This window comes from Rhinolophus ferrumequinum, chromosome 9 (genome assembly GCF_004115265.2).
Source record: "Rhinolophus ferrumequinum isolate MPI-CBG mRhiFer1 chromosome 9, mRhiFer1_v1.p, whole genome shotgun sequence".
In the NCBI taxonomy this organism is placed as follows: domain Eukaryota; kingdom Metazoa; phylum Chordata; class Mammalia; order Chiroptera; family Rhinolophidae; genus Rhinolophus; species Rhinolophus ferrumequinum.
The window spans coordinates 4561380-4583614 of NC_046292.1; the positions used below are offsets into that span (position 1 = coordinate 4561380).

Consider the following 22235-nt stretch of genomic DNA (forward strand, 5'->3'; position numbering starts at 1 on the left):
ATCAGCTTTCCCTGTGTCCCAGGGGCCTGTGTCGGAAGGGAGGAGGCAGATTTGGTCACACGGCAAAGGGGCTCCCCACTGAGTACACTCAAGTCTGCATGTCCAGTGAGAGTCCCCAAGAATGCCCCTCTCTGGGTGGGGCAAGCAGCCTTAGCTTAAAGTCCTTGGGGAATCTGCCCCGCCCTGTGATGGTGGGTTTGAAGTTGGAAAGTGGCCGAAAGCCATCTAGGCCAGATCTGGAGAGGAAGGGCGAGCGGGAGAGAGAGGGAAGATGGGACAAGCTGGCTGGGGAGTGTGTGCATGTGTGACTGCAATGTCGTGAGATGGGGGTGGGGGAGGCAGTGACAGCTCCCCGCCCATCAGGCAGACCAGGCCTGAGTTCAGGCTCCATTTGGTAGCTCTGTGACCTTGACACATTTGTCACCTCTTGAGACATGGTTTCCTCCTCTGCAAACAAGGAGCTACTAGCAGCTACCTAGTGGCTTATTCAGGTCAGAGGAGAGACTCCTGTTTGCAATGGAACCAGAAGTGTGATTTACTCCAGAGTGCATTTTGATGTTTTGCACTAAAGACTAAAAAAATGTTACTAGACAAAACAGTTCTATTTTAATGCACGGAATTCCTATCTTGGCTTATTTTCTTTGTAGCATTTATCTGCTGTTAGTTCGTTCATTGGTGGATTTCTCACTAGAGGATAAGCTCCTTGAGGACCAGACGTGCCTATTGGTGCCATGCAGCGTCCCGAGCAGGGGGCCGCTGGAAGTGTATTGAGGGGTGGAGAGACCAACGTTTGCAGTGACCTCTTTGCATCTTCTGGAAGGTGGTCCTGCCTGATGTTTACACAGCTCCCCTTGGCAGTGTCTTCTCACTGCCAGTCTTTCTCTTAATAGTTATGGATTATGGAAAAGAAGAACAAAGCCCATTAAGAGGTTCCCCTACATTTGATTTGAGGAAGTTTTCATCAGAACGGCTCCATTTATTGGCCTTTAGCGTATAGCCTTATTCCCTTCTCACAAAATGAATATTGCCTTGTCTCCTTGAGAAAAATTGATTTCAGCCACGAAGGAGAACAGCAAACTCCTTCCTCCCCATTTTCTTCTTCTTTTCTCCCTCCCACCGAGACAGACTTTATCTCTCAGGTAGGTGGGGGCGGGGGGGAAGAGGAATAATTGGACCAGAAGCTGATTACCAGAGATTCATTGTCTCGAAAGCTCCCGCCAGAATGTGGGAAGGTTGCCTTGAATTGCATGCTAATGATAAATGACAACTCTTAACAGACCATCACATTGAGATGTTTAGTCCTTCCTGCTAGGAGATGACACATTAATTTTCTCTCAGATTTATACTGGATTATTAATAAAATATCGGTGTTGGAATATGACAAGTGAGGGTCTATGGAAGTGCCAGGCTCTATTTAGGGGCACGATTTTGGCCAAATAAGCTGCTGGGGGTGGGGGTGGGGTGGCGTTGAACGTGATCCAGATGCTGGAGGCATTTGATCGATGCCCCGCAGGCTGGGCTCCGGTTACCTGGGCTGCAGCGAGCAGCAGGAATAGAAACGTCTCTTTCTTCCCAATAGTACTGAATCCAAAGAAAAGGGGTGCCGTTTATTCGCTCTCACCCTTTTTTCTTTGCTTTGTCACTGACCAAACGCTTGAAGTGCTGTTTTCTGTTTGTTTTCTTTTCAAGAAAAGAGAGAGGATTTCCTTTGTTCCAGCCACTGAGTTGCTTGATTCACTTACTCATCTGACAAGCATTTATGGAGTGTTTACTGTTTACAAGTTGTTATGACAGGTGTGGGAGGCAGCAAGCCGTCTGGGTGAGTCAGACAGGCCAAGGCTAAATGATCACCCCATTTCTCTGGTTGAAACCCTCAGTCACTTCCCAGGATTCTCAGGGGGTGGGGAGGAGGGGTTGGAGGTTGGGGCCGTGACCCTTCTGCCCCAACCTAGACGCAGCCTCTTCATGGCATTTACAGTTCCATGTACATTAAAATCCAGACTCCTCATTTCTCCTTGCATTTAGCACAGTTGTGTCACATATATGGTTAATTTGTGTCTTTCATCACATTTAGAACAAAGTCCACCCTCATTTAAGGCCCCTACCCCAGGCCTGGCCCGCTCTCTGGCCTCGTCTTCTGCCCCCCACTTGCTCTCTGGCCTCTGGTCCATCCCAAGGATATTTCTCAGGCCGCTGACCTTGCTGCTCTCTCTACCAGAAAGCCTTTGATGCAGAGCCTTCCCGGGGTACCCTGGCCTTCGCGGAGGCTTCTGTTCAGATGGGATGTCCTGGGAAGTTCTCCCTGGCTGCCTGTCACCTTGTCACCGCCAGCTGTTATGGGACGTGCTCACCTGAGGCCCCTGCAGGTGTCCGTCCTCTGCTCCGGGTCCAGGCCTGCACAGGGCGCGCCTCTTCCTCCCCGACTGGACCGCTAGCTTTACAAAGGCAGGGCTGTGAACCCTCTGTTCAAGGCTGCACCTAGAACGCCTCACACGAAGGCCTGGCCCATAATAGCTGCTCAGTAAATATTAATTGAATAAATCATTGAATGTCATAATAGAGCTTCCAGCCGAGTGCCCAGGGAGCTCTAGGAAAGGAGCCGTTATTGAGTCCCTGCAGACTTGCTCTGGAGCGATTCCTGGTCATTACTGTCTCCTTGCACGGGCAGCCGTTCTTTTCAGTGACCTCCAGCTACAATCGGAATGAACGAAGCTGTGGTTATCAGCCTGCACTTACTGATCCTCGGGAAACACAGATTCGCTTCTGCCTCTGAGTGCTGGAAGCTAGAGCTGCCCCTCATCCTGCTTTCCGTCCCTCACAAAGACGTCCTGGCCGAGGAGCTGAGAGTCCAGGTGCATACCCACCTGGGTTCCCCTGCGTGATTGTGCGGGTGGGCCTTCCCCAGGGGTGGTGCTGGGGCCTGGGTGAGAGCCGGCGTTCAGCACTGGCTGCTGGACAGCGCCAGTGCTGGCTGGGGCTGGATTCTGGAAAAGGAAAGCGCACAGACCTCCTCCTCCTCCTGGGAGAGCCCACTTCTCGGATCTGCCCATCTGAAACAGCACAAGCAGTCGCAGTCGCCGACGTCTCGTGGCTTCCGGGGAACTTTTGGGCCTATGAATCTACCCAGTCGTTTGTTCCCTGATAAGAAAGCCTCTTTTACGATTTTCAATTTGCCCTTATTTTAATGAAAAGAAGCCAGGGTTGCACCGCCAAAGAAGGAGCTAATCAAATAAAGCAAATTGGTGTTACCTTCTCGTCGTCCTTATTATTTCTATGGCTCCAGCTGGAATTTATTATGAAAAGCAATTGGTTTTCATATCTGGCAGATTGCAGCCTGGGCCGAGCCTGACAGCCCTTCCTTCCCTATCATTCCGTAAATAGCTTGAGTGGCCGTGGGGGGGCGGGAAGGGGAGGAAAGAGGACACGAATGCTCCCCACCAGCTTTCTTGCTCCTTGTCCCCCCAAAACATGAAGACCCTATAAACAAGTCAGAAGAAAATGCCAGATTGAAAGTTTATCAACAAGCCCCTCCCGGTGAGGTCTGCGCTGTCGTGGTGGCATCTTGGACTCCATTTGGGGTTCTATCAACCTTGCTGTGTTCTAGCCATCAATTACCACTCTCGCCTGGTTTGTGTGTGAGCGAGATAAGCAGAGCAGACATTCCTTTCCCAGATTTCTTTCCTCTCCTTGCAACAAAAGAAAGAACTATAGGAACAATTTAAATCTGGCTCAATGCTTCCTTTATATGAAGTGGTCTGCTATGAGTGGTTCTTGTGGGTGCCCTGGGTCATTGCACCTAGAGAAGGGGAGAGGGTACTGGGGGGTGCCACAGATTTGTAACAAGACACCAGGAAGGGGTGCAGAAGGTGGTTCGTTGGTTCTACCCTTACCAACTCTGTGACCTTGGGAAAGGTACTTCTCATCTCAGTGCCCCAAACCTTCTCATCTATAAAACAAGGATAACAATACGCGCCTACTACAGTTGTTGTGGGATTCGAATGGAAATGGGGTCTAGGGCTCTACCCTGTATGTGACACACCATAAATGCTTAATAAATGGCTGCTCCTATTGTTGTCATGCTTAGTATTGACATTTTGGACCAGGCTGCATACTTCTGATGGAGCATTTAAATCAAGTCATACTGTGTTGGAAAGATGAGGAAGAAAGGTGTAGGTACATAAAATATGTAGGCTTCAATTAGGGGTGGCATTTCTCATTTTCTAACTGCCCACTGGAACGGAGATTTAGCACTGGCCCCAGGAGTGCATCTGCTTCTCTAGGACACTGCAGTCTCTGCCTTGTCACAGGGGCCTGTTTTACATCTGGGGTCAGGGCTTGGGGGTTGTTGGAACTGTAGGAACTGCATTTCCTCTAGCCAGCCCTTCATGTGCCGTGTGGCTGGAGGGATGGGACCAAAGGCGATGAAAGAAAGGGAGCTGGCTGCCCAGGGTGTGGGTTTCAGCTGGAGAAAGGGCGGTTCTTTGGAGATGTTCACCATTTAGAAGCCTTGCAGGTATTGTTCATGGGGTCCTGCTAGGAACAAGGACGTTGTCTGTTCCCAAGGACGGATCTTAGGAATTCAGTGAAGCAATAGCTGCTGTTCAAGCAGAACAGAGCTCACTGTGCAAAACCCACTGCCGCCAGGCCAGCTCAGCGGAATGGGCTGACCCGAGAGCAGCTCCGAGGAAGCCGGGGATCGCTGGAGCAACAAGCTGGATCTCAGTTGTCTGCATGGAATTTTAGGTGGTTGGCAAGGTCCTGTAAATGGTCAGGTAGTGAGTGACAGGAAAGTAGGTGTTCCAGAGGGAAGGGCCATGAACTTGAGCTGTTTGGGGTACACTGATTTCTAAACCTAGACTCAGGCCGTGGAAAGAGTATCCAGACCTTTCCTCCTGTAGGATTAACATGGTCTCGGGTGCAACCCCAAGCTCGTCTATAACTTCCTACTTAACAGCCACACACAAAACTTACCAGAAACACCTCACTTCTCTGGTCTTCAGTTATTAATCTTCTATCTACCTAATTTGAAAAGTATTAAATAGTATGCTCTGAAGTGGATGAGTGTGTGTGCCTCACGTATTCTAGGGCGGCCTCTCTCACGGGTGGATTTTTCCTGCCATACCCAACAATGTACCATTTCATTACTCCCCGAGGCCTTCCATCTCCGTTCCCTTAGGGAACCCTACACAGGGGGCCGAGCTTGTCCTTGTTAGTCGTGAAGAACACGTGTGATGTGGCAGGAGCATGCTGAGTACCTTGCGCACGTTATGTCCACTACAACAGATCGAGACATGTTCAAGGTCACATAGCGCATAAGGGCCGAGCCAAGATTTCAGATGTGATCCAGAGCTCTCTCCAAATCCCATGACCATCTTCTTTTTAAAAACGTATTATGGGAAATTTCAGCCATGCACAAATGTAGACAGACTAGTGTAATGAAGTCCCGTGTACTCCTCATCCTCTTTCAACAATGGCCAACATGTGGCCAGTCATGTTTCATCCATATCACCCCCCACCACCCACATGATTTTGAAGCATATCTTAGACACTGTATAATTTCATTGGTAAATGTTTCAATATCTCTCTAAAATGTAAGGTCTCTTTTTAAAGAAAACAATTCCGTACCACAGTTGTCACTCTGGAAAATTAATAATAATTCTAAGTAACATTAAATACCCAGTTGCTGTTCAAAATTCCGGTTGTTTCACAAATGGCATATTTTTCTTTACAGTTTGTATCTTTGGCTTAGGTTCCAAGTAAGGTCTACGCGTTGTGACTGGTTGATGTGTCTCGTTCTTTGTCTCTTTTAATTTATATATTCCCATTCCAGTGTGCTCCTATTCTCTTTCTCATTTAATTTGTTGAAGAATCCATGACTTTTGTCCTGGAGAGTTTCCCTTCGTCTGCGTTTTGCTGACTATAACCCTATGGTGTTCTTTACTATGTTCCCCTGCCTTCTGTGGATCTTATAAACTGGTAGTTAGGGCAAGAGGTCTGAATAATTACAAGCTTCTTCTTTTTTTTCTACAGCAAAGTGTTCTTCCATTGGGGCACATACTCTCTGGTTGTTTCTCTTTTGCAATGTCAGTCACTGTTGATGATCCATTTATTCAGTAGGGTTTGCAAAATGGTGATATTTTAATTCTCTCACTTCATTTTTGGATGGAATGCTTTTATAGATAAAATCCTCTCTTTCGTTACTTGATAATTCAAAGAAACAGTTTGTACAGAAAGTAGGATAAATGCCTGATTCTTTTTTTATCTCCATTAGTTTTTTTGTTTTTTACTTTTTTTAGTTTTCAAAATAATGTAATGAGTCGCCACCATCCTCCAAAAGTGATCAGTTGAGTTAGAAGAGTAACTACAGTGGATTAAAACACATTAAATATGTTTAAATGCATACATTCATAATGATTCTAAGCACACAAATAAAAAACTAACTGATCACATTGTTCCATCGTTGGTTAGTGGGAACCTCTTCAAGTTGGTTCCTAAATCCTTTCCACATGAGTTTAAGTCTCTGATACAGCTCACATCATACTTAATAGTGAAACTGAATGTTTTCCTTCTAAGATGAGGAACAAGACAAGGGTGTTTATTGTTATCACCTTTGTTCAGCATTTCATCACAGCTTCTAGCCAGTGTAATTAGGCAAGAAAAAGATAAAAAGGATCTAGAATGGAAAGAAAGATGGGAAACTATATTTATCCACGGGTGACTTGATTATATGAAGGTCTGACAATTAAGTTTGCAAACTTGTTACAACGATGTATCTAACCTTTTTTGATATCAGAGGGATTATTCATTATGAATTTGTACCAACTGGACAAACAGTTAACCAAGTTTACTATTTGGAAGTGCTGAAAAGGCTGCGTGAAAAAGTTAAATGACCTGAACTTTTGGCTAACAATCCATGGCTCTTGCATCATAACAATGCACCAGCTCAAACGGCACTGTCTGTGAGGGAGTTTTTAGCCAGTAAATATTGGAACACCCTCCCTACTCACCTGATCTGACCCCCAATGACTTCTTTCTTTACCCAAAGATAAAGGAAATATTGAAAGGAAGACATTTTGATGACATTCAGGATATCAAGGGTAATATGACGACAGCTCTGATGGCCATTCCAGAAAAAGAGTTCCATAATTGCTTTGTAGGGTGGACTAGGTGCTGGCATCGGTGCATAGCTTCCCAAGGGGAGTCCTTCAAAGGTGACCGTAGTGACATTCAGCAATGAGGTATGCAGCTCTTTTTCTAGGATGAGTTCGTGAACTTAATTGTCAGACCTTGTGTATCTAGATGATCTTAGAGCATCTGCAAAAAATTACTAGAACTAATAAATGAATTTAGTAAGGTCATAGGATACGAGATCAATGTATGAAAATTAATTGTATTTCTATACAGTGGAAATGGACAATGCAAAACTGAAGTGAAGGAAACAGTTCCATTCACAATAGCATCAAAAGGAATAAAGTCAGATAAATTTAATTTCGAAGTTTGAAACTTGTATTACAAAGTCTTACTGAGAGAAATTAAAGATTTATATGTAAGAGGAGAGACAGTCCATGTTTTGTGATTGGAAGCAATGTGAAGATTCAATAATTCAATAGTGTTAAATGGCGATTATTTCCAAATTGATTTCTGGATTCAGTGCAGCCTTTATCAGAATTCCAGCAGGCTTTTTGTTTGTTTGTTTGTATTTGTTGCAGCAATTGTCAAATATTAAAATTTATACAGAGGACTAAAATAATTTTGGAATACAAGAACGAAGTTGGAGGGCTTATACTTACTGATTTCAAAACTTACTGTAAAGCTGCAACAATCAAAACAGTGTAATATTGTCATAGGATAGAAAATAGAACAGATCACGACCTCCAGAAATAAAACCTTATGTTTATGGTCAATTTATTTTCAATAAAGGTGCAAGATCAATTCATTTTGGCAAAGAATGGCTTTAAAAAAATGATGCTGGGACAATTGGATATTCATGTACCACCAATCAACTTGGACCTCACAATGTACACAAAAATTAACACAAAATCCATCACAGAATTATAGAGCTAAAACCATGAAACTCAGTAAAAAATACAAGAGCGGATTTTGGTGACCGTGGGTTAGGCAAAAAATTCTTAGATATGACATTAAAAGCACAATTAATAAGAAAATTGATAAATTGGACTTTACCAAAATTAAAACCTTTTGCTTTTTCAAAGTTTTCACTAAGGAAGAAAAAAGTCATGGGTTGGGAGAAAATATTTGCAAATCATGTATCTAATAAAGGACTTGTATTCAGATTTTATATAAATAACTCTTACAACTCAAAAAGAAGAAGGCAAACAAATCATTTAAAAATGGGCCAAAGATGCAAATAGGCATTTCACCAAAGAAATGATATGAATGGCTAATAAGGACATGAAAAGATGCGCAACATTATTAGTCATTAGGGAATGCCAATGAAAACCCGACCCCGCACCCGTTAGAATGGCTGCCAGCCAAGGGACAGACAGTGACAAGCTAGGGAGGGTGTGGAGATGTTGGAACCCTAATGCAGTTCTCCTAGGAATGTAGGTAAAATGGGGCCTTCGCTTTGGAAAACAGCCTGGCAGGTTTATTTGTATGTAATCAGATGTACTTATATTTCACATATTGTTGCTGGATTTTAAAATCACAGTTGGGAACGTTTTCTCCACTTTTAGGTAATAGAGAAATTTAGCTACATTTTCTTTTAGAGTGTGTATGATTTTATTTATTACCTTTAAATCTCTGTTTCATTGGAATTTATGTTGCTGTATGAGGTGAGGAATAGCCCCAATTTATCCTCTTCCATATGCCTCTCTCGTTATTCTAATATCACTTATTAAAAAGTCAGTCTCCTCCCCCCAGCTGAATCGAGACACCTCCTTTAGTATATACTAAATTTTCATATGTAAGTGGGAATATTTCTGGATTTTCTGTTCTGTTCCATTAGTCTGTCTATTTATTTGTATGTCAATTCTATACTTTTAAACATTTAGAGGCTTCATAGAATATGTTAATATCTGGTAGGTCTAGCTCTTACACCTTGGTATTCTTTTTTTTTTTTTAAGATTTTTTTTTTTTTTTTTATTGGGGAAGGGGAACAGGACTTTATTGGGAAACAGTGTTGTACTTCTGGGACTTTTCCAAGTCCAGTTGTTGTCCTTTCAATCTTAGTTGTGGAGGGCGTAGCTCAGCTCCAGGACCAGTTGCCATTGTTAGTTGCAGGGGGTGTAGCCCACCATCCCTTGGGGAGTCAAGGAGTTGAACCGGCAACCTTGTGGAGAGCCTGCGCTCCAACCAACTGAGCCATCTGGCCACCCGGGAGCTAAGTGATAGCTCATGGACTTCATTCTAGTTGCCGAGGGCGCAGCTCACTGGCCCATGTGGGAATCGAACCGGCAGCCCCGTTGCCCAGAGCTCGTGCTCTAACCAACTGAGCCAGCCATCCATCCCACCTTGGTATTCTTTATTGGAGTTTTTCTGGCTATTCTTGTTTTTCTTTTCTAATAAATTTTATAATAAAATTTTCTAGATCCAGAAAAAATATCCTGATGGGATTCTCCTTGTCATTACATTATATTTATAAATTAACTTCGGGAAGATTGACATTTTTATGGTCTTAACCAAGAACATGTTATGTTTTTGCATTTATTGAAAACTATTTTTGTCTCAGATTTTTATAGTTTTTCTTCTTAGGTTCTGGGAATTTCTTATTAAATTTATGCCTAGGTATTTAATTTTCTCTTGTACCTCCGTTTTCTAGTAAACGGAGTCTTCCATCATTCTGTCTGTCTGTTTTATTTGTGTGTATGTGTGTGCCAGTGTGTATGTGACACAAACACATTTATAAAAGCTATTATATAAACATACAAACTATTGATTATGTGTCTTAATTTTATACCTGGTCCTTGACTTTTATAATTTGCCGTGGTTTTTCCATTGATCCCTGATCTTTTGACCATATTGCACTGAGCATTCCTGGTTTTGCTAGCTCTTAGTTTCTTAGGTTCTGAGGTTACTTGGCTAGAAGGAAACTCCCTGTTGTTCACCTTTTCTTCCTTGATACGCATCTCACTGCGGCAGTGGAAGGCCCGGCTCGTCTCTCCGAGGCTGTCTTAGATGGTCAGCCTTAGTTTAGCTTCTCCCAGAAGGAGAGCCTGCGATGAGGGTTTGAGTACAGCAGTTTACTTGAGAGGTGGTCCCAGGAAACACCGGTAGGGGAGTGTGAAGTGAGAGAGGAAAGGGAGGAAAACAAATAAAGGGTTCTTTTTTTCCAGCAAGTCACTGCTGTGGGCAGCTGGAGCTGACGTGCTGGGTGACCAGTACAAGATCCACAGCTATTCTGCCCGCAGGGCGAGGAGGCTGGGGATGGCCTCAGAGTTCTTTCCACCCCCGGGCAAGGAAGCTGGGATCAGCCGCCAGCCCCACGTCCTCTGGGCAAGGGTGCTTTCAGGGCGTGAGTGATCACCCAGGGAGTAGAGCAGGGCTGGATTCAAACCCGACTGGCCGCGCGGTCTGTGCTAAAGCAGTAGCTTCAGGGGTGAGTCTGGAGTCAGAGTGACTCCAGGGGGTCCTGCTGGGACACTTAAACTTCTGGCTGGAAAGGCTGGGTTTCCTCTTGATCTGTGTGCTGGGACCATAGGGATACCTACCTCCTGGGGTTGTGCTGAGGAAGCCCAGATGGAGGTGCAGCTGTAGATGTGGATGTGCACATATAGACGCGCAGACACTGCTGTTGGCTTGGACACGCGTGTGCCGGGCACCGCCTGGGAGCTGGTGGCATGGCCGAGTGGCAGGACTTCCGTGCCTCCTTGCAGTAGCAGCTGCCCTCTGTCCTCGGCTGCATTTCCAGCTCCCTGCTCGCCTCCCGACTGGCCGGCCCACCTCTGGTCCCCCCTGAACAGCGTCCTAGCCCCTCGCTCCCTCCTCAGATCCCTTGGCATCAGCCTCGCCTTGCTCTTCACTGTATCCCGAGATGGCACGACAGCTGCACGCTCTGCACGGGGGGGCCCGTGGGGCTCTCGGCAGCTCATCCGGGTTTCCCTTGGCCGTTCCCAGGACCCATGAACTATGCAGGGGGAGCAGAGCAGAGGCAAGGTCTAATAAAATCAGAGTGGTGGACCAAACACTATTAGATTGCTCATTATTGCAAGTTAAAATGATGATTCCATTTATCAAGGCCATTTAAATCGGGCACTTTGGTTCTCTGTGGGATTAGGTCCTGCTGACAGTGTCCAGGGATGGGGCCATTCTCAGAATGTGTAGGGGAGGAAAACTGTTCCCTTCTCCCTTCTAGGTTCTTTGGTTGGTCTAATAATTAAATCGACATAAGACAGATTAACAGGGAAAAAAAACAACCTTAATTTTGTATGTACTGGAGCCCCCAAAATATGCATCTCTCAGTCAGGCAACTGAGGCTTATATGGCAACCGATTGAAGGAGAAGGGGGCAGGGGTCTGGGACCTCAGACGGGAGGAAGACAATTCACAAAAAGCTGGACGAGTGAGTGTTTGGTACACAAATGTTTGCCCACCATGCAGATAAGCTTTCCAGATGGAAAAAGTTATCTCTGGTGATTGCTCTCCTCCTGGTCCAGGCTCCCTATCTACCTTCTTTTAGGCAGTTAAACGATAGGTGAAAAAAATGACTCTTCCTGAGTCTGTTAGGTCTTGATTGCCTTCTGCTCGAAATAATCCACCTGCCAAAGTGGCACATTTCGGGGCCACGTGTTCTGCTCCCCCCTGAAACCTCCCCAGGAATTTCTAGTCTGGAAGTTGATTCGGTAGAGTGCTCCGTCTCACTGAACCAGCCTCAGTCCCGACAGTAGGTCATTTCAAGCAAACAATTAGATATTTGTTTGATAAGAGGCATTTCTATGGAAACAAAAAGAAAAACAATGGTTAGTGACTGGAGCCGACTGTAAGCCCAGTTTCTGGGTTCTGAGGGTGGCCCGTGAGAGGAAGTCTGGATGTCCGGCTGGAAGCACCTCCAGGTGGAGTGAGGGCCAGCAGTGGCTCTCCCACACTTTCCTGCTTTGCACTTTGAATCTCGCTGGCGATCGTTTGAGTGGCCTGCATGAAGACTGTACCTGAGTTGCTATGGTGATTTCTTTGAAGTTTATATCCAATTGTCCAACTTGAGTTCGCACGATTTCGGAAAAAGGCAGTTTTAGTTCTCAATGATTCTGAGTTAGAAAAGTGGGAGAACAAGTCAGAAACATGGGTGTAGAGACTTGTATCTAAATATTGGAGGAAACTGGAAGAGTTAGGGTCTAGTCCAGTTTATAGTCAGGTAGCAAAACCTCCACGACAGTTAACAGCAATAGACTGTGAGATCCACAAAGGTTTGTTAGTGAAACCTAATTTATCTTTCTCCAATTACCCCCATTTCTATTAAAGATTACCACATCAAATCTAGTTTTAATAAACTTGGCCTGATTACTTACCTAAGGACAGCAAGAATAGTAATTAACTGTAAACGGTTTAAGTTTGCTTTGCTGGAACTTTTCATAAAGAACCTCAGCTTGAGCTCTTAAAAGCTTCTAGAGGATGAAAGCCAAGCCAAGGACTTATCTCAGACTCCGCCTACAACACCTAGAGATTTGGGTAAATCCCTCTCTTCTCAAGGTCCCCAAATATCCTGATGTTCCTGAGCTTGCCAGGAAGTGACCTTCCCTGCTCACCCGGTAAGGCTGCTGGAAACCTGTAAACCAGGTACCAGGCCGAGTTTCCCACGGGGCTTCATTAGCTCTGTCGCCAGGAACGACGATTTTCCTCAGTTCTTGTCTTCTGGAAGGAAAATTCAGTCAAGAGACAGGAGTCAAGCAAGCAGCAGACGGCAAAGTTTATGTGCAGAGCAAGTACCCTTCGCGCACGGAGCGGGCTGAGCCCAATGTCTCTGGGACCCTGGCCTCCGATCCTATAGATGTGCTTGTCTCCCCCTCCCCTGTTCCTGCGTTTCTCCTCGTTCTGCACGACTCCTCATCCCTAGTGTGTTTGCATGCGCCCAGGTCTCTGTTCTGGCCCCTCGCTTCAGTGGGTCTGTAACAGGATGGTGACGCCAGTGGGATACCTGTGGGGGCCTCCTACTTTCTGCTGCTCCTGCTCAGGGCTACCTTCCTGCCTACTCTGTCAGCTCCATAAAATCAGCCTTAGTTTCTTAAAGCTGTCTGGTCATGTCTGAGTCTGAATTATGTTGCCATGAAAATAAGAACGCACGCTACGGGTTTCCAAATTCTGGAGCGATCAGGAAGAGAGAATAAGATAAATGTTTCATCTTTGTTCCAAAAATATATTTTACTAAACTGCTGTAAGTCTTAGACAGCTTAAGAGGAAAGGTTACCTTATACCTGGGAAAACAAAAGATTGAAGAACTAACAATACTTTCAACAGAAAGTCAAAAAAATTATAACCATCCTCATCAGTTCATTCAGTCCCATGTAATTAATTCTTGTTGATCTTGATCTTTCGTTAGTGGTTTTATGAAGCCATCGGCTTTCTTTTTCTTAAAATTAGAGTTCTGTAATTTCTTACCCAATTCAGTAGTATGTATGATCTGCAAGTTACCAGAAACCTGTAGTCTAGAATGCTTGTCAGAGTACTTTCCATGAATTTCATTGACGATGAAACACTTTGCAGGAATACTTTTGCAACAGCATCAGTGTAAAACAGGAACTCTCTGTAAATGACAAAAAGCTTCAAACGGCCATGGTTAATCTGATGCGAGGTCATTACAATGTTATTGACAAGGAAATTTGGTTATTTCTGTGACACACATTTTAAGATAACAACTAGAAGTACCAGTGCTAACAATTTCTGGAACACTTACACTGTACACCTATATAAAGATAAGATGAAGAAGGCTTAGTATTCTTCTGTGACATCACCTCCTGTGTAATTCAACTTATCAAATATTCCTAATTACTTTAACATCTCCCTTTTTATAAGGAGAGAGAGAGCAAATCTTTTGAGCTGTTCTGGGGACTGTCTAAAAAATCCCATCGCTTCAAGGTCAAAAGGACTTCATTTAGAACTCGATTTTTTGGGGGGGATGGGGATGGAGTTTGTAAAAAATATCAAAAGGTTAGGACACTTGACTAAATAAGATCACAGATCATTATGAAACAATACGATTGTCCATTTAACCAAAGTGACAAACAATTTCAAAGGCAGATACAGAAGGCTATATAGTTCTGAGCAAAACTCAGCTTTTCATATTGAGAAGACTAGGTTTACTTACGTAATCAAAGACCTGATGGTAAAGATATAACATAAAGCACAGGAAATTATTCTGATCAAACATAAAATCTTTGCTTTCTAGGCAGATTGCCCAAAAGGTTAAAAAAAAAATCTTTCACAATCTCTTATCAAGAGCAGATCAATAATCCAAGAAAATATTGTCCTTTTAACAGAGAGAAAACCAAATTCTAATTTTGTACCAGTGTGCTTTTGATTTTAAAATTCATTCATTCATTTTCAAAAACACTTAATTGGATCCATCCTGATCTTAGCCAGCTTAACAACAGGTAAAATTCCTTTCCCAAGATTTCTATCCCCACAAACCTGCTACAGTTTTCTTTTTATATTCAGATTTTGTCCTGTATTTTTTCCTCCTTCCCATTCTGAAATAACCAACCTCAAATTAGGACACTGTCACCTATATTTCCCTCAACAAAATTCATCTCCATGCATCATACCTGCCCTTACTGGAAACACATATTCTACCTTCCTTGCAAAGAGAGATATTTCCCTTATTATTTCAGGTAGTTTTAATTGTATATATTGGTTAGAATTCTTCACCCTTAGAATCCTTAATTTGTAGTGAAAACTAAGGAAGCATTTGTGAACTGTCATACCAGCATTCTTTACATTGGCAATTTGATGAATACATTTTATCCTCGTAACCTCTGGAGCGTCTGCTTTCTCACCGTACAAATTTTTTTTAATGTTGTCCAACACATGCTTATTGACAAATCAAAATATGTTTAGTTTATCTGTAATAAGAAACCCAAAGTGGATAAACTTACATTCAATAATCAACGTTTCTGCATTTTATCCTATTTGGAAGGGATCTACGTAATCAATGAATTCCCATCATTTAATTTAATTTAGTAAAACTCTAAGGTTTCAAGTTACCAAAAAGATCTGGGAAACTATTTAAGTAGATAGACCATAAAATATAATTATTGTTGAAAAGTTCACTGGTAAACTCTTAGCCTGCTTACATCTAATTCACTTGTCCTTAACAATCATACTTTATTCCTCATGAAAATTTCAAGAGACATTAAAGCAGTTAGCCATCATCTTAAAATATTTTTCCTGTCAACAGTTTTGTAGAAGAGATAATATGAACTTATGTAACTTTTAGTAAATCTGGGTAGAATGAAAGTATTAGACTTAATCCTACTACCTCTAAAGACATGCCTGTATTAATTAAACCAACAAGTTTAAACTAGCATTTATTTACTGAAAATTAACTTGGAATCTGAAACTTGAGAAACGTTTGGGTTAGGGCTCACATTTCTGAGTTTTGGGAATACTTAATTCATAAGCGCTTCTTTTAAAGACAACCAAATAGCGCTCTTTTACACATCAATTTTGGCAATACCATCCCGAAGTAGGAAAAACATCACGCACATATAAAACATACATTCATAGACAGACATAAACACGTAGACAATCACAAACAGAGATCCTACAGCTTCCATTTAAATATTTTAGCCATGAATCAGCTACAGCAATATGAAACCCACTAGTTTATAAATAACGGCTGGATCCAAATTGGCAGGCAGGACAAGGCAGGTTACCCACTCCAATGGCCAAAGCTTTACACTATTTGTGGAGAAGACTTTGGAGGTTTATATTTGTTCTCGACGAGTCATCTTAAGGAGGCTGTGGACTAGGTTGTAGATTGGGGGCAGGAGAGTGATTCTTTTTAGTAGTTTGTGTTTTAAAAGCGCCCCCCACCCCCACCCCTTACTTCAGTCATAGACCATTGTGTTAGTTAGGCCTGGGGTGTTGGCATCAAAGACATGGGAAGACAGTATTCAAGGGACAGAGAAAGAACACGAATTTGGGGGGATATCTGTCTGTTATCAGAAGTCTAGGGTAATTACTATTTACAATTTTCCTTCTTTTGCTTAAGTGCAGAACAACTGACTTCCAATGTCAGGCGTTTTTTACATTGTCTGCGAATGTCTGAAGGCAGATGGGGGAAGGATCTGAGTTGCTCTCAGTTGTGCTTTTGTTTCTCTGAAGATTCCTTGTAAATCAAAAACTGTTGATTCTCACTCCGTTTTTCCTCCATTCCTGCCAGCTGTCTTCAAAGAATCAGGTATCCTTTGCATGATAATGCTGACAGGTTGGCCAGCCTACCCAGCCGCACTATTTTGAACTTGCCTTTTCATATCAGAGAGAAAATTTTCTCCTAAGGTGGAAATGAAAAGATTTCCACATCATGGAACTTGAGGATTCAGTGCAGTGTGCCTTTGAAAAGTGTTCCACAAAGGCCTCGGGTTCTCTCCTTTTTGAGGGCACAATTTTACTTTAGGCCCGTTCACCTTAGAGGGAAAAGCCTCTACTAATGTTTCTATTAGTCCCTGCATATCAGCCTCCAGCTAAGCCATTGCCTGGTCATTTGCCGGAGGGCCTCGGGGAATTTCTGGCCATCTGTTTGCTCAGTGAGGGGTTTTCTCCAGGGGGCCTTCTGGCTTGCCTGATAATTACAGTATAATCATGAGCAGGAATAACACCCCTTAGCAGTCCAACAAGGCCCCTGTAAGTAGGGTTGTGAATGGCCAGTATTTTTTTAAATCCCTCTTTACATTTGGCAGGATCTTTTGAAAGTGGAGGTAACAGGGCTTTAGAATTTAAAAGATCTGCTGCTGTCCAGGGGACATGACTTTTCTGGGTGGGAGTGGAAGCTCTCTCTGCAGGGGACATTGCACAGAAAGGCCTGAAGCTGGCCAGGCCCGCGAAGTGAACTCCCGGTCGTCCTGGGCGCTTCTGCTAAATTCCCGACGTGGCTGTCAGCATTGCCGGAAGCAGCCTGTGTGCTCCTGGTCCAGAGATGAGGCTGGAGTGCTTTCTGTGAATCTTGTGGGAAAAGGAAGTTAAAATAGGCAGCTTGGTGTCCAGGGATTTTCTGGAGAAGGGGGAGGTGTTTGGGAGCTGAGGAAATTTGCTGAGGAGATGGGGCCTGATTTTAAGAAGGGGATTTGTGTTGGATGTGGGCTGCAGTGCTGGTTCTTAGTGTCACGTCTGTTCTTCCATCTTATTAAGGGAGTCCCTAAGGCCATGTTCCTTTGTATCCAGTTTTCACCCTGCTCTTTCCATAGGTACCAATAAGACAATTGCTTAGGATAAGAGCTCTCTATTAAAAAATGATTTTCTTTTAAATATAGCCAATTCAAACAATCCCTCGTCTGACCATCAGTGAGTAGGATCTTATATTGACCCAAACCAATAACCCTTTTTATGGCTTAACCAAGGGTACAGAGGCGTCTCCAAAGAGGATGTAGAGATGCAGCCTTTATATTACAAGATCCAGAGAGTTCATCCTCATTTAGCCTCAAAAAGCCAAGACCTTCCTTGTCACAAACGGAAAGAACAGCACAGAGCAGACGGTCTCTGGTCTCCCACGAGAACGTGAGACGCCTCCAGTCGAGATCCACTAATTGGTGACACTGGGCAGGTGCTACTAGACTTTGCCAGCACTGACGAGACAAGAGAGCCCCTTCTGGGCTGGGACTCTCCTGACAAATTCCCCTGGGAGCTGGCACAGTCACACAAAGAGCGTGTGGCTTGTGACCTCCTGGCTCAGAAACCCAGTCTATTGACTGCCCACGCAACGCACATTGGTCCCTGCACCTTCCGGCTGGCGGAGACCAGAGAGAATATTCTCACTGGTCACAAAGCTAAGCTCTCAGGACGTAGAACAAGATGGAAAGAAAACTCATCTGGTTTTTACACGGGGGACCCGTAGCAAAATTTGTGTGAACAGCTGCGGGTCAGGTGAGAACCGTGAACTCCCCAGACAGTGAGGCCGCTCAGCAGTAGGTGTGTAGGGGCTGTGCCTGTGTTCTACTCTACGGTTTTCCTCCTCGTGACAAATGACACAAAAGACAGAGACAAAGGCAAGCAGCCACCACCTCTGGGAGGAAAGGCCCAATGGAAAAGGAGAGCACTCACAGCAAACACCCCCCGTCTGTACCCAAGGAACTGGTTCACAGGTACCTTCTCCTGCTAATCTGCATTTAGAAAAGGACGAGGCCTCCCACCCCTGTCGCTTCCACAGGCCGAGATCTGGGAGACTGACGTGGTAAGACTGCTGGCCTCGTGCGGCCCAAGTCAGAGGTCCCAGGGTCACTGAGCTGCAGCGTCCCAGAGAGAGCAGGGTCCAGGCACTGAACTGCCCCCTGTGAGGACCAAAACTGCAGGGAAAGAACTGCTGCCTTCTCCCTTCTCGGTTCTTTGGCTGGCCTAATAGTTAAATCTACATAAGACAGATTAACGGGAGGAAAAAACACAAACGAATTTACTGTATGCCTACAGGAGCCCCCAAAATATGAGGCTCCCACACAGTTAGTCAATCAAGGCTTATATGGCACCCGAGTGAAGGAAAAGGGGCAGGGGTCTGGGACCTCAGACGGGAGGAAGGCAGTTCACAAAAAGCTGGACAAGTGAGTGTTTGGTACACAAATGTTTGCCCGTCGTGCAGATAAGCCTTTCAGATGGGAAAAGTTATCTCTGGTGATCGCTCTCCTCCTGGTCCAGGCTCCCTATCTACCTTCTTTTAGGCAGTTACGGGCCAGGTGCAAAAAAAAACCTCTTCCTGAGTCTGTTAGGCCTTGATTGCCATCAGCTCGAAATAATCCACCTGCCAAAGTGGCACATTTCGGGGCCACGTGTTCTGCTGCCCTTGAATACAGAGTCTTGTCACCAGAGGAAGGTGGTTTTCTTGGGTGGGTGCAGTTGTGATTCTGACTGTGGACGTGACAGTGTTTGGGGGAGTCCACTCTTTCCGGGTTACGATCTGGAGACAGCTGGTCTGGAGACACAGCTGCGGTTCTTGTCCAAGTTGAGAAGGGGCAGGAGGGTGGAGCCCTGTCTCAGTTCACAAGGAGCTGGTTGGAGAAACCTTGTACCTCTCTGGCAGATGAGCTTCCTGGGACCGAGGGGTCCCTGCCACACTCTCATGAGTGTCTTCTTCCCGTTTGGAGGGGGCGAGACAGAGGTAGAGCCACCAGCCGATTCGATGCACTCCTGTGCCCATCCCTCAGGCAGCGGCCCTAAGCACAGCGGTGGGATTGGGGAGCCCTTCTGATGCGTGTTTTACGGGGTGAGAGGGTTCACAGCACGCTGAAGATCAGGTACAAACACCTGGGGCAGTTCTGAGGCGGAGAGGCCGGCCCCGCTGACCGCATGTTCGAGTTGCCATTCGACCTGCCATTTAGAAATGGACGAGGCCTGTGAGTCGTGTACACGGGAGACAGATACCGTCAGGTGACAGCCTTGTGACAAGCACACGGAGCTGTTTCCGGATTGTTTCAGTCAAGGAGGCTGACTTAGGGAGGAAACGAACACTGACATGAAACAATTGCGGTGTGATCGGCAAACAATGAAGTGTTGGGAGTCGCCGCGGAAAGTCTGTAATTTCCCAGGGAATTGCTGTTTAGTTGTCACCTTGCTGCTGAATGACACGGCCCGGCTGGGTGGGAACGACAATTAGCTGCTGTCACCCTGGCATGATTTTTTTCCCTAGAGACAAGGGAAGAGTAAGACATCAGTAAGCAGTGTTCTGTGCCCGATGGTGAAATGGCCCTGTGGGGACAGAGCCCCAGAGAGCAGTTTCCAGGCTCTCGGCCGCACGTGGAAAGGTGCTGGCTCGGGTAGTAGATGGCCGTCAGCTGTAACCAGCTGGCCATCCGCTATGGCTGGGTGGCCATCAGCTGTTGCTGGTTAGTCATTAGCCACTAATATAACTGCCGTGGCCACGCTGGGGGGTTGTTTGGTGGGTTGGTTGGCAGAGACAAGTGGACGGCGGATTGCGGATCTTGTGGCTCCCGCTTCCTGTGTCTCCAACCCAACCGCCAGCGAGACTATAGTGGTATGACTCTCCTATCCATGGCTCTGTTGGGGTTCCTTTTTGGCCACACCATGTCCTGTGTTCTTATGCGGGGAGCGGGACCAGAGACACCGCGTGACAGGCCCCTTGTACAAAGGAACAGAAAAGAGTGGGGTGGAGGCTCCTGCCCAGACACCCCGGAAGGGGGTGAGGGGGGCGGGTTTAATTTCTCACCTCCGCTGTGGCAGAGACACTTAAGCCAACGTGCCCCTTCCTTTGCCTTGGATGCAGTGACATGAAAGACCTGTGCTGGCCTTGTGAGTGCACAGAGTCATCACATGCCCTCCCTTTTTGGAGCTGGCCACGGTGGGGTGGCGGGGAGGCGTGCTGTTAGCTTTCAGGGGAGTCTTCCTTGAGGGTTGGGTCCACCCACACCTGCCGAAACTTTCTGCAGGAAGTGGTTTGCTATAGCACTTGCCCTCAGCTGCTAAAGACGTTTAGCTATTTCTCCCCTTGGTGGCTGCAAATCAAAACATAGGACCATTGCACCTGTGGAGCTGTACGGACGCCTTCTCTGCTCTGTGGTGGATGAGGGCTGCTACTGGGGAAAGTCCAGGTTCTTTCTATTTGCTCTTTTCAGACAGCACCAGGACGGCCATTCTACTCTTAGCATTCGGCACGAGGGCAGCTGTTTTCCTCAGATATGGTGGGTGTGGACCGAATAGACAAATTGACCTGGCAGTAACGGTGCCCTCTGACAGCTGAGCCCAAATGGGAAAGAATCGGGCACTTAGCTTGCTGGGGAGGAAGGACTGTGGCTGCTCCTTCGCCCCCAGCCCTGAGCTAATGCAGCCCATGAATCAAGGACGTGAGGCCTCGTGCTGGGCCCCCCCATTGGCCTGTTCCTAACGTAGTCGGCTGCGTCTGCATCAACTTATTTATTTCCTAATGCTAGGCGATGGATGAAAAGATGTTCAGACAGTGTTTCTATACGAGATAAGCAATTGCAGGCTGCCACAGCACCCCAGCTCTCTATGCTTTCTCTCTGTTCTTCCTACTTTTCTGTGCGGAGCTCCACCCCCCACGTCGTACATCCTGATTAGATGGTGACTCTTACTAAGGGGATGTTTTTTAAGCCTATCATTGACACATTTAATTCATTAGGTACCAAATCCACAAGCAAATTTTGGCTGGCCATAAAGCATGGGTAAGTAATCCAGGGAGCTGCAATACAAGCTGAAAAATTACATCCTGGCGAATGTGAAATGCTGCTTCTCTGCAGGGACTCTTACTGGTCTACGGTATCTTTCTTTATAAATCTGTCGTCTGCTTGGTTCTCTTGGTAACTTAACCATTTGTTGTTTGCAGACCGCAGAATGGCTCAATGATCCTCTACAACAGGAAGAAAGTGAAATACAGGAAGGATGGGTATTGCTGGAAAAAGAGGAAAGACGGGAAGACGACCAGAGAGGACCACATGAAGCTGAAGGTCCAGGGCGTGGAGGTAAAGGCAGAAAGGCTCCCTCACCCCCACATGTCCTTTCCGGGCTGCGTCGAGGATGGGGTTGTTCGGAGGGATTTGATGCCAGCCACCTGTGTCGGAAGTTTCTTTGTTTGCCGAGACCCTGCTTGTTGTTTTCTTCTCCCTTCTTACCCTATAGTCTCCACTCGAGTTTTCTGTGAAAGCGGATTTAACTAAAGCGCTCCTGTTTCTCGGGAGCCGTTGGTGTTTAGATTGGGATTGCCCAAGTCCCTGCAGAATCGTGTGTCGTGTTGATCACGGAGGGGCCTCAGATGCATTGGGAGGTGCAGGTGCTGGGGAAGAGGAGAGCTGCAGAAGGAATGGCCCTCTGTGGCGCGGGTCCCACGGGAGCTGGGGGTCCCTGACCAGAGCCTGTTTTGGGTCTGGTCTCTACTGACAGGCCCTCCTGTTTCCCTCTGGGTGTTTCAACGACAGGGAGCTCGCAGCCGTTAAAGATAATTCGATGGGCTGACAAGGTGTGTGGATTGTTGCAGGGTCAGGGTAGAGGCGAGCACTGCAGAGAGCGTCGTGGGACCCTGTACAAAGTTTGGTTTGGGGAAGATAGGGCGCAGTCTGTTTCCTTGCTGTCATCTCACCCTTGGGCTGCCATGGCGACATCCCCGTTCCTTTG

General features: G+C 45.7%; 1 protein-coding gene across 16 annotated transcripts in view; it reads left to right on the forward strand.

Annotated features, from left to right (window-relative positions):
* Nucleotides 1-22235, forward strand: part of CAMTA1 (calmodulin binding transcription activator 1) — an 818639-nt gene that overhangs the window by 390034 nt on the left and 406370 nt on the right. For all 16 annotated transcript variants that reach the window (XM_033113419.1, XM_033113420.1, XM_033113429.1 and 13 more), the window contains one exon: nt 21451-21586. In XM_033113419.1, the coding sequence (XP_032969310.1) occupies nt 21451-21586 (136 nt within the window). The remainder of the gene's footprint in view (nt 1-21450; nt 21587-22235) is intronic.